Source organism: Nicrophorus vespilloides, unplaced genomic scaffold (assembly GCF_001412225.1).
Source record: "Nicrophorus vespilloides isolate i.1.1-1 unplaced genomic scaffold, Nicve_v1.0, whole genome shotgun sequence".
Lineage (NCBI taxonomy): Eukaryota > Metazoa > Arthropoda > Insecta > Coleoptera > Silphidae > Nicrophorus > Nicrophorus vespilloides.
In genome coordinates this window covers 144,496-158,484 of record NW_017097398.1, presented here as the reverse complement: position 1 = coordinate 158,484, position 13,989 = coordinate 144,496, and the positions used below count along the sequence as shown (strand labels likewise).

The following is a 13,989-nucleotide window of genomic DNA, read 5'->3' as shown; positions in this document are numbered from 1 at the left end:
TCTGAAGGCCAAGCCGGACCAAGGAAAGGTTTTCCGCGCCAGCTCGCTATGGTCGTCTAGTGGCCACTTTGTTAGGACGGGGTTTGCCACCCGGTTCTGCGACTGGCGGTTCATCCACAGGGCCAGGCTGGACTGCGTCCCTCTCAACTGGTGATAAGCGATGCAGGAGGTGCAGCACCCTACTGCACGTGCTCAACCACTGCAGGATGCACTCTGCGGCCGTACAGGGCGGGTTCGTCAAAGCTATCCCGACGCGCGGCGGCAACATCAGCGTCAGGGTGAACCAGCGACCAACCCTGGTGCAGTATGATCTCCGGCCGGACATCCAGATTGTGGATGAAGGAAGGAAGCGCGTCGTCCTCATCGACCTGGCCATTCCCTTCGAGGACGGTCTAGATGCCCTCCTGAGGTGTCGACTCCAAAAGGTCGATAAATACACGCCGCTCGCCGCCAGCCTGGAGTCGGCCGGCTACCAGACGGAAGTCCACGCTCTCCTGGTCGGGACCTTGGGGTCATGGGACCCAGCGAACGAGGCAGCATTACGTGTGGCTGGCGTCCATCGAAGATTTGCTCCCCTGATGCGGAAGCTTATGACATCCGACGTCATCAGGAGGAGCAGAGACATATACATCGAGCATGTAAGTGGACGCCGCCAATATTAATTGTCCGGCCTGATGGCCGCGTATTTTTGTATCTATAACATTATTTGCCTATTTTTTTTTGTATAATTCTTCATTTTTCATGGTTATTTGATATTTGGGTTGCCTATTAAAAGCTTGTAATTCTTATTTAATCTATTATGTACAATGTACATGTCTTGTAGTTTTAAATTACTAAATAATAATATTTTTTATGAGAAAATAGTTATTTAAAAAGAACAATATATTTATTTTTAGTCATAAAATGTTTTTATTTAGAATTTAAAGTTATTAATTGAATACATTACAATAAGTTAAAAATGGTACAAAATAATTTAAATAATAATATTAATTCGAACTATTATGTAAGTTTTTATAATATAAATTAAATTAAATATATGAAAGTAAAAAAAATTCTTATGAATATATACATTTTCTAAATGATATAGATTTTATTTGTTTCAATTTTCAAATGAGTGATGTAATTTGAAGATTTTATAAGTAATTTGAATATTTCTTAACAATTCTTAATACAGAATTTTATTGTAAAATTATTATTATTTATAGATTTTAAGGGTCTTTCAGAAATGTAACAAAAATGTCTACCGCCAATACCAAATTTGATCTAAAAATGTACAAAACCTATGAACCTAAATATTCTTTTTAAAAACAACCCGTTAACATAAACCCCTCTTAACGCACCAAACCAGAAGTCACCAACCAGTACCACCGGTATCGGCACACGTAAATAAATTTAGAAATAATGTTAGTGATTCAATTTAGAGCATTTTGGAAGCTCCAATTAACTGATTAGTAAAGAAACGCTGTGAAAATATTTCGATGAATATATTCGATTAGTAAAGAATGAGTTGTAAAAATATGCTGTAACTTTCTTTTTTAGTATATAAAATATTTTATTTCCCTTATAAAATTATTTTAGTTTTGATCCACGTTAAGAAAAAATATTTTCCAGTTTTTAAAACTATATTATCGCTTTTTCTATAGCAAATATCTCCCTTTATTGGGATAAGTATAATTTTGACCTTGACTTTTTGTAAATGTTCTTTATTTTAATGAATATTTGGTCGCTTTTGTAGTATATAAAATATTAATATTTTTTATTGATATTTTAGAAAAGAAACGTGTATGTAAATATTTTTTCGTTTTGTAGTTGATTTTTTGTGAAACATCGCCATCTTACTAAAATAATCATTTAAAAAAATATGCGTTAGAGGACGTTGCAGAATATGCGGATTGAATGATTCGAAGATATACATAAAGCTTTAAAGTTATGTGATAATTGGGTTGCCTATTGTAAACATATAAATCTTATTTAATCACACTTGTATCAAGGGTTGCCAGTGCGTTTCAATAATTGTATGATCGTCCCACGTGATTGAACTTGATCATAAGAAAGTATTGTTAAATTGGAGCATTAACTATGAATTAGTAGCTCACAATATTTTATTTGAGAGATTCTGTAATAAAATATTGATTTCTGTTGATTAAAGTGGTCATAGTTTTATTTCATGTTAACAGATAAAATATTTTATTCATGGTCAATTTGCTATACAATTGTGATACAGATTATTTTGGTAGTAAGAATACTGCGTTGAAAAAGAACACTATATATTGTGATTAAAAACAAAAATATAATCTTTTTAGTATGATTTTATAATAAATAATATTTATTTGACCCCACGGACCACTAAACTCAAAATGTTTAATCCCGCACACCACTACAAGGATTAAAAAGAAATAAGATTCTAAATATGATATAGTATTTACATTGGGCCTTTTATAAAAACGTAACTTAATAATGTGAAAATTGCACTGGGGTCGCCTCTGTAATATAGAATTTATTATTTCATATATTTGGTCGCCTGTATCACGAAAATATGATACGAAGGGTCGTTGGTTCAATTCCGAAACATCAACAAAAATTTGTGGTGGCTATTAAACCCGAAAGGGGTAGAAATAGGGCCGGAGAGAATTATATCAATAAATAAATTGATATAAATCTCTTTATAAAAAAAATGCATATATTGGAATTATTATATTTATTTACTACTTTGCTGTATTCTTAATAAATATTTCTTAATAAAAGCAGGTTTTGCTGCTAATCCCATATATTTTAGCAGGATTTGATACCGAATACAAACTAGTTTTCACAAACGCACTTAAGTCAAACATTTTTAAGTAGAAAAGCATGTAATAAAATTATATAATGTAAATATTTTTTTATTGATAATTATTTCACGTTTTTTTGTTATTGATTATGAATCTATTATTTATAAGTTCTTTATTATGTTTTTTTTACCTAAGAATGTATTTTTTTTATTTTCGTATCTTATTTTTATATGTTTATGTTATTGTTTCTTGGGACCCTCGACTAAATCTATTTGGGAGTACCCAATTAATCAAAGTTTGGGTTAGTTGTATTCACTTTTTTTTTGATTGAGTAGAACACTGGATCTTGCCTAAATCTGCCCTAAAATAAATGTTGTTCTCATAAATTAGCAACTAAAACTATAAGTAAGACTATACTTAAATAATAAACTGGTTTGCTATAATAATTTTAATATTTATTGCAACATTAACATGAGTATGAGACAATTATCAGATATTATTTTATTATGTTATTTATTATGTATGTGACATATTGTGAATATTAATTAAAAGTTATAAAAAAAAATATAAATTCGAGTGAAAGTGCGTTCGGCCTGTAATATTGATGCATTTTTAATGTAACTAAATGAAAACACTACAGATAATTATTTATTATCTGTATCCCTTTACCTTTCCAAGGCGTTAACATAAAAAATGGAAAACCAAGAATGATCAGGCATTGAAGATCTTTGAAGTTCATAACGTAAATGTTATTGGAAGTGTGTTGCAAGAGCGTTTTGGTGAAAAATGATAAGAATAGTAATTTGAGAAGGTAAAGGATAGGGACATATAGGAATTAGCTAGGTCGGATTTAGGCATGGACTTTATGGACTATAGCCAAAAGTCCTCTACAATCAATCGTTCCTAATTGGGCCACCAATTTTAGTTAACAGTGTCAATATCTTGTCAGTGTCTTCAAAGAATATCAGTCTAGGGATCCCAAACAGTGTTAGTCCAGGAACATTTTAAAAGTTTTAAGCACAGGCCTGATGTTAACGGTCCGTCCCGGGCAATCAGTGATTTCAGAGTGATGGACAAATGATGTAAGTGTGCGGGTTTCAACTCCGTAGCATTGTCATGATTCCCCTATCTCGTTCATCTGTCCTAGCGTTTAGGATTAAAACATTGTATTATCAAATTTATAGAATGGTTGGAAAAGTCGTTGATTCAAGATTAATAAAAAATAAGAGAAACAAATATAACAATAATATTAAATCGTATACTATAGTTAATTCATTAAGTAAATACTATTGGAAGATACAATTGTTTTGAATAAGTTGAATCTGAATAGAAAGTTGCATATTCATATGGGGCAGTGCCATGAAGTGAACAATCTGCACTGTCCTTTTGTTCGATTAGGAAGTCAACCAGTGATCTGCATACATCATTTAAAGACTGTACGATGCTTATAATAATTTTCATTCAGCTCGATCTATTGGTGTGAATAAAAGCAGTATCGTATATATTTTGTAAGAAGCGTAAATTGAGTTGCATATAATATAATTGTAAATAATGAAACAAAAAAAATATCACATAATCCAATACGACAACTCAAAGAAATAAAAAGAAACACAGAAATGATGGAAAAACTAATGGCCACAATAATAAATAATGTAAAAGTAGATTCAAGTTTCATATGTAACATTTCCATGAACGAACAATTGATGCAAAAAAAAAGAGTCTACATATCAATGGGGTTGCTTGGAAGAAGATAAATACAATACGCCATTTGGATCATAACATTAAAGCTCTTACATAAAATCAATGTAGAGTAGAAAAAGTCGACAAGAAAGAATATATTATTTCGACAAATTGCTCTCAGCTCTCACAGTTTTGTCTATAGATCCTATGTTGGAAAATTAAATTCACTAGTAAAAATAGCAATTGTAATATAATATCTAAAAATTGACTCTCTGCTCAAGTGCTAGAACGATTTACCCCAGTGTGCTGTTAGGTAAAAAGTTTGATATCTGATTTTCTTTGTTCCCGGGAAACGATAAATTTAAGAATTATTTTATTTTTTCCACTAAAAAAACACGAAATGCAATCTTTGCAGTTTCTTTAAACTTTTCTTCCCTGATATCAACCATCATTCTCATTCTGAAAAAGGATAATACCACCTAACAAATTCTTCTGTTAAAACAAAATCCCTTATAAAATTCATTTACTTATAACTTACAAATCCGAGGTCAATTTCTCTTTGTAACAGTTAATTATTTTTTATTTGTTTCAGTCATACACTGTTACAATAAATGTTATTTTTGTATATGATGATTTATTTTTGAAAGATTCATATATAAAACGTATTTTATATGTACTTTTTTGTACCCTCAATATTAAAATATTCACTTTGTCACAAAAATACACAAGAAATGATCTGATAATATTTCAGCGAGATATTAGTAAAACATGATTGGATGGTTTGGATTCGTACCTCTAGTTTAAAAAATAAAATAACAATTTAAAGGAATCCAATCCTGGAATTAAGTCTAAATATCTAGAAGAAGTTAGACAGTTTTTTTTATAAATATTTGCAATCAATGTATTGAGAAATAGTCAGCCAACTTTGCAGAATTGAAGAACTTGCAGAGGATTAAAATTGAATATGTTTGAAATATGTATAATAATATGAACAAACAGTTATAATTGATACAACAACTTCATTAAAATAAACAAAAAAATGCAAGAAAAGTGAGATTTCTAATGGAATTAATTGTATTTTAACTGTTTTGTGCTGCGAGTCATGCAACTAGTAACATCTCAAATAATTCTTCCTTTGTCCTTATGATGTGTATAGGCGTTGTATTATGGCACGTTGCAATCAAGTTATAGGTAGGTACCGCAGGAACAGTTAGTAATTACTGTGTACGCTGGGAATGTATTCCTCTATTTTCAGGAGTTCGAAAACAACACCTCAATTGTAGTATGAATGCGAAAACGCGAGAGAGATATTCAATCATTTTAATCACCGACGCCCACTAATTACAAAACTGTCTGCATGTAAACATAGACGCACTTGATATTAAAGAGAAAATTGCAAATTCTATTCATTAAGGTATATTCATTAATCAACGCAAAGCTCTGTTTGTTATTAATCTTAGAATCAATTTAATTTTAAGTGATGTAGTTATAAGACTAATACGTTAGTAATATTGATATATTTATAATTAATTGGACAAGTCGTATAATGAAATTATTATTTTTCTATTTAAAACAAGTGTATATTTACAAAAATGTTTTTTTTTGACAAAAATGTTTAAATACATTACAGTTTAAAATAATTAATTAATTAATTTCTTATAACATTCTTTTTCCTTTTTTATTTAACAATTGCATGTATATGCATATTTATTGATATTTTTTTAGTATCAACTTCTACAATTTTGTCTTATCATTGTTACCAAGCAGATTTGCTAAATTTTCTACTAAAAAACATATAATTTTCTGCATTCAATAAAATTCTAATATATTCTTCATCAACATTTTCAAAATCTATCGATTGAGCCATCTGGATAACTTAATTCTTAATTTCTTGGATGTTGTTTTCAACTTTTGATCATACTTTATCGGATGACTTTTATAGCCGGCCTTAAATTGGAATATTTTTCATGTTAAATAAGGCTTGAAATTGCGGACTTCGTTATCAGAGGTAAAGTTAACTCAAGTATGATTATGGTTTAAAAAAAGATTAACATTAATAAAATCTTCTAAATTTTAAAATTATCTCATTTTTAAAGATGGAAAATTGGAAATTGTTTTACTTTTTCCTTGTTTTTGACTGGGAGCCCCACTTTATCATCAAATAATGCCGCAGGTTGTAAAATATTTGAGTATATACAATCATGAATAATTTTAAATCTATTTCAGGAATAGACTTGTTTCATAGACATTCAACATTAAAATGTCTTAGAATATAATGTCTATATGCTTTTTTTCTTTTCGGAGAAATAAGGAGTAATTTCCTTATCGGCACTTTGCGCTTCCTCGGGCAATTGAGACAACAATCCTAGTTTAAAATAATGTTGAATTTGCGGCTGTTTCTCTCAATAATTGTTTAATTGTTTCCAGAATTATTTTCCAACTTGTAAAACATTAATTTAATTTGATTGAAAATGACATTTTTAATTATTTCTAATATGTTAAATTTATTCAATATTTCAATATTTGATTTTAAGAAATAAAACTATACAATTTTTGAATCTCTTGATAAGGCAATCTTCAACTATGTAAAAATATACATATTATTTTTTGATTGTTATCCTCAAAATAGTCTAAATAATTTTTATTTTCTTAACCTTATTGCTAACCTATCTCCTATGTACCGTCTTACCTCAGTTAACAATTCCACTAATATTAAAGCTTTAATATAATGAAGTTCTTTCTTTCAAACCTTATTTAATATAAAAACGTGGTTATCGACGTAAGTAGTCTATTTATTTAATCAAACTTTTCTTTATTGAACAAAAAAAGTTTTTTATTTCGTATGATTTACCTCTGTAAACGAAGTAATTTTGTGAATCAAATACTATTTGAGGTATATTATTGTATTAGATTTCATCTTTAGAAATTGTCATACGAATTTTAATAATATTAAATAAAAAATAAGTTTCTTAATAAAAATATTGTAAGAATAAATGATTTATTGGAGTTTTTGTAGACAAAGCTAGAAACTTATAAAAAAATCAATAAATGAAGAAATATTTAATCATTCTTTTATTACTTGATAATCAAGTAATATTTGAAATTAATTTTTTATTTCATACGTTTTTGTTTGTAATGTATTATATTGTTAGACCTTAACTTACGCGGTTTTAGCTGTATTTTACTATCGTTTTTATTAGAAAAATAAAACCCCAAGTCATGTCGAACAAACGTAAATGTGATTAGTGAATTAATGATAAAAAAAAGACTTGCCACTACCATGGAGATCAAAATTCTAATTATAAAACAATTTGGAAAAGGTGATAAGGTGCTCGATTTTGCAATGTAATATCTCCAATAAATATGTGCAATAAATTATATTTTGTTGAGTATATAACACCTCACACAATAAGTTCGTAGGATGACCAATAAAACAACAACTTTTGGGCAATATTCGACTTAATTCATGAACATAGTTTCTTTCAAGAGTGACAAGATTCAATAATCTTATGTAGTGACAATCTTTCTTGTAGAACGATTTATCTTTGGCCTCAAAATACGGCTTTCACCATTTGTTGTCCACTCATCTGAAGACTGTTGAGTGTAGTGGTGTATCCAGGTTTCATCCATTGTTAAATACCGCATGAAAAAAATCTTTTTATTTCCCTTGAACAGCTCCAAACAGTGCTCGGAATTATCAACTCGTTGTTTTTATTTCCACTTTGAAATTGAACGCGAAACCTATTTCATAATCAAATGTTCATGCAAAATGGCGAATAATCTGCATTCTGATATCTTCAGGGTGTCAACTATCTAATGCAACATCAATTTACGATAGAACAATTCCATTTTGTGGACTTTAGTTATGTTTTCTGCAATTATTGCCGAATTTGTCTGTACGACCGCGTTTAAAATCGGCATTGCTTTACTTTAACGATATTTTTTCCCATCAAAAGTAATGTTTTATCAACACACTAACTTCAGATTTTTCGATTGTTTTCAAAATTACTAAAGTAGCGTCACTAAAACCACTGTAAAAAGAGAACTAAACTTCAGATTGCCATGAAATTTACACAGGCGCCGTCTGCAGGTTGGTACTTCCTAAAAATCATATGGATTTTTTGATAGAGGCTCCATATGTCATTCTACGAACTTATTGAGGTAGGTGTTATATAGATGTATTTTACTTTCACCTATTTTATAAAACTAAAACATATTTTTTGCCAAAATTGTTAAATTTTGTGCTTTTCTTCCGAAGCGTAATGTGATAACTTATTATATATGTAATGATATAATTATAGTAATAATTATAATTATTTTTCTTAATGTAAAACGTATATTTTTTATATAATAATGTAGCTGATGTTAATTCAATGAATATAAATAATCTAAGTTCTATTTATTATAGACTCGTTTAATTTTCAACAGCAGAACAGAAGATGTTTAAGAAGAGAGAGAGAAAAAACGGTTTTATTTTTCGTTTACACGCAATCGCACATAAGCGCAGCACGCGAGGAGAGGAGCATATCAGGCAGCAGGCAGCAGCAACAGCAGAGTCTTAGGTGAAGCGGACGAGGATTGCACTTTTTTCTATCAGATTTCAATAGAACTAAAAGTCGATGTAGATAAAATTCTTCAGTGAGTTACTTAGAATTAAAAGCAATAGTTTACTTAAACGGATTCTCCCTATATGGTGTCTAATTTACACTGGGAAAAATAACTTCAGAAATTACGAATATAGACTAAATGCTCTAAAACTGTATATTTTCAATTCTTACAGTAAAAAATTACTTTGCGTCCACGCGCGTCCGAAACAATTTCTCAACCGAAGACCGTGCGCGCCTTATGCGATTCCAATTAAAATAAATCTCAATCGAAGCGCGCTTATTTATCCTTTCAATTTCTGGATTTGTTAATAAAAATAAATAAATGTATATAAATCTAGGTGTTATGATTCGTGGGTTTCGTTACGCAATTGTACTTTAATTGTGCTCGTTTTTGGAGGTGAGATCAGGAAACGAGCGTGCCTGAAAGGGTTCTCGGATAATTGGGGAAAACGATAATTGCTCGTCATGGTCGGTTATAGTTATTATCGGTAATTGCTTAATAATATTTCCGAAAATATCGTGGTCGGAGCGCGAAGCGAATGGAGGAGAATGAAAGATATGTATTTAAAAGGGGATATAAAACAGAAACACAGCTAGGCTATGCCAGTGGCGAGTTCATTAGTTTTATATAAACGGCGATAGCAGTATTAGGTATTATTTTGTCATATTGTGAACGGGGAATTGTTGAGAAACGTGAGCTATGCCGGCACATAGACACGTATGGTCTGAACGGCACTAGTAAATAACGACCAATGCAATCTTACACACAAATTGCTTTTAATCATTTCACAGTATTCGAGACTTCGCCTATTCGGTTTCAGTGTATATAGTGTATAGTGTGTATATATACCTGCTCTCAACCACCTCCTTTATTTATTTTCATTATGTCCTTTAATTCTTTTTCAACTCGAGCCGAGTGGCAGCAAGAAAGAATAGACGGATGAGAGAAAAATACTCAATGCATACTCGGATAGAGCAGAGAGCAAAGGCGAATAATCTTTGCATATTGCATTAGCGATTTTCATGAAGCATGCGGTTAACCTGAGCAACGACCCATGACCCAAACGAGAGCATCGGCAATTTCGAAAATCGACCTGAACTGGTCACTCCATTATTGCAATACACAAAATGTGTGTATGCACAAAGGAGGATGATAAACTCGGTAACAGCAATATATAGTTACGTATTTGAATAACTGTTTTGCCGACAGTTGGGTGTTTGCGTTTTCCATTTGCACCGATTCGATGGCGCGCCAACAGAATGATGGACTTCGAAATTCGGGACAACGAAAAAGGAAAGGAATGAAAATAAAAAGATGAGATGGAGAATGGTCGGATGGTGATGGAGAAGGATGATCGAAGATTGAGCCGAAGAGCAATCAAGGACTACCGGTTCCAATCATAATTGTAAAACGATTCTATTGAAAAATAACTTCACTACAATGCACGCTCCATCTCACCACAATACCAACAAGTTTGATCCATACTCAATGTAATTCGATTTATACCACTTGCATTGTCGACGCTTTGAAAACTATGCGCTTGTCTTTCATTTTTAATTATCTCAGTTCAACTTATCGGTTGAAACTATTTTCCCCTTATTAGGGTTAAAGGGTACCAATGTTTCATGTATACATAATCATACCAAAAGGGTGGTAAAAATGACACCTAAAATGGTATTGAATGAATGAATAAATTAAAAAACTTTTGAAAATTGACATTGATCATAATGTATATAAACATACATAAACATAATTTCTAAATAAGATATCCTATTTTTTACTACATTTCTTAAGTTGTTAAGTTCTTAAATGTACATTTGCCGCACACATATTTTTAACATTTCGAATAGACTATCGTAGTTTTGTTTGGCATTTTTTTCGTAGCTTTAAATCTGAAATTATTATATATTTGGTGTCCATGATCAGAAAAAAAGCAGTTTTTAGATTCATCCTATTAGAAACACTTTTCGTGTGTGTTATTTATTTTTCTAGTAATGTTTATTCTTATTTCCTTGACATTATTGGAATATATTTATTTCTTCAAAATAATGCTTATATCGAATATACAAATTATTCAAAGGTTTCAATCAAACTGCCTAAAAAATATTATCAGGGCACTTTGATTCATAAAGAATACAGAAGCTATATGTTGCTGTATGGTTGAGGATACAATATATGGTTCTGGCTATTGGCCTGCTTGATAACAGCAAAACTAATTTGTTGTTTTAAGCCATTAGATTTTCTATATAGATTTAAGAAAAATATTATCAATACTCATAATCATAATAATGGTAAATATCCGCGCTCAAACATTATTATTCTTCACACTAATTTAAAAAGAAAAGTTTTCAATATCTTTAAACAACTTATTCTTCTTCTAGTTACTAGAAGTGTCTGTCAAAGTGTGTGCCGATAAAGATGTAAAAATACAGGTAAAAACATTTGAGAGTTATACCAAAGTACGATTAGAAAACTCTCTGTATTTAATTTTTTTAATTTATTTATTTGGCGTGCCGCGAAACTAAATCTCCTTTCCCAGGTATATAAGTTTGACAGACGCTGTTGTAGTACAACTGATGGTAATATTTTGCTTAATTTCTTAATGACTTCTTTTAAAGAAATATTTATATTATCAGATAATTGCTGACTTTGTTATATCGAAGCTTCGTAATAGTAGTTAACGTAAGTATGGGAAGGCAAAAAAACAACAAAAATATATCAATTCCACGGTCAGAAGGAAATACGCTACATTTTGGGTGACAGTCATCGTTTACGGCAGGACTTGAACCGGGGTAAATTATCCCAAATGGGGGTAATGAGGCGGTTCAGCAATTAAAAATATTGTTTTTTTTATTAAATGTACATGAGATGTCAAAACAAATCTAACATCAACAAAATATTACAATTCAATTATGGATATTTCTATATGTGACCCGAGTTCAGCGTTTTTTTTCAAATTTTGATACACCGACAACAAAAGATACTTATTTCTTCCAGTCGGACTCAAAATCAAAGTAGTTTCAACATCTTCAAGGGTGAGATACAAGGATATGCATCTGGACACGAGGCGTGCTTGGATGGTGTACAAAATAATAATTAAACTCTTATGTAATTATAATGTATAATTTCTTGGAAAAAATATTTTAGAAGGCATTTAGTACACAAATAGGAATATTTATTTAGTTTATTCTATTACAAACGAAATATTTTAAAAATAAAAGTAAAAACACATTTTGACAGAGTAACACAAAAATACAAAAAAAAATATAATGTTTGTTAATCGTCTTCCAAATTATGTTCATTATTATTGTCATTTAAACAATTTTGACACACCGCTTTCACGTGTTGTTTACAAACATAGGGACGCGCGCGATGGGTAAAATTTACCCTGGCGTACTCTATACTACAGCTGACAAGTAGTGACTGCTCTAAGTACCATTTAGAAGGTACTGAAGGGCGGCAGCACGTAACTTTAAAAACAAGTCGGTTAGAACAATTAACTCGCGCGCGTCCACAAGGGTTAATGCGCCTTTGACTAAATGGACTGCAATTTTATTTTCTCTATGATTTTGAATTTATTTTGGAGCAATGGATAGAGAAGTTCACTGACCTAAAATCTATTAGGTGAATAGTATTAGTATAGTATTGCAATGATTAAATTATGTTTACTAAATAGAACAAGACGACATATATGTTGAAATGTAATTGTATAACTGGCAAATCGATATGTATATTACATGCTACCATCTACACATTATGAATACACACAAGAATTTTCTGCCTACGACCGACGACCACAAATGTGAGCGCGAGTAGGCAGTATAAAATTTATTGCCCGTTTTAGAACGTACCTTTGATGGTCTCCCCACACAGTGGAGCTTCATTGTTCATATTCTATTTTGCCAATTTACGTTCAATGGCAAACCGAACTATAAAATAAATTAATAATTTACTGTCAACCGATGCTACTGCAAACCATTCAACATCTAGCATCCATTTACATAGTTAATTTCACGAACGCCGCAAACGTTGAGAAAACCAATCAGAACTGCAATTATAAAGATGGCAAGTCTAATATAATAAGTGTGAATTTCTAATTTAAGTTCACCCACTGCTTGAACTCAACTAAATTCGAATCTCTCTCGAATCAATGTAATACGAATCTTTTTGTATTTCCTATTTAATTTTTAAACAAAATAATTTATATAGATAATCTTATAATAATTATGTAATTTCCCACAATTCTTTTAAGAATATATTCTAAAATTACTCGAATTATTAGTCATTTATGATACATCCATGAAAGGGTATGTCCATTATCATCCAATTGTATACCGTAATTATTTCTCGGATATGATCATATCGCTAATCTCATATGGTATGTTTCAGAACTGGCCGTGGTCCAAGAAATGCATCTTCTTGAACTAGGATAGTTTAGACCACGAGTCGGCCATCCAGGATATTGCCTGTTAAAATAGTTTAAGAGTTGCACGTTATTTTCACTGGTAAAAAATGATGTTTTTCAACAATGCCACTATCATGAGAGCTTGTAAGTTGGTTTATCAATCGACCAATTTTATTTATTATAATATACAAAATATTTTTAAACACGGTTATTATAACTTTCAGTTGGGTTATAGAGGACAGTCTTATAACTTCAAGTAAGAGTACCAAATTGTAATAATTCTACAGTATTTCTATTAATATTTTCAAGAAATAAATGTATTACAATTATGTTAAGACAGTCACAAAATTATTAGAAAATTAAATAACATCGACCAAACGTGTTCCTAATGAAATGAATAGATATTTTATGAAACAGATTTGCATTTAACCTGCAAATATCAGTTAGGATTGATTTGAATGCACAGTGAAGAAATCATCGGTCTTTGTATGAAACAAAAGAAGGTTTTTAACCCGGAAAAGTACCAGT

At 30.8% G+C, this 13,989-nt stretch overlaps 1 protein-coding gene across 1 annotated transcript; it reads left to right on the top strand.

Annotated features, from left to right (window-relative positions):
* Window positions 1-120: 120 nt before the first annotated feature.
* LOC108559993 lies at window positions 121-13,484 on the top strand (the record flags this gene model as incomplete). Its single annotated transcript, XM_017917399.1, has 2 exons — window positions 121-638; window positions 13,446-13,484. Coding segments are annotated over 2 exons (557 nt in total), but the record flags the coding sequence as incomplete, so codon positions are not given.
* Between the last annotated feature and the right edge of the window lie 505 nt (window positions 13,485-13,989).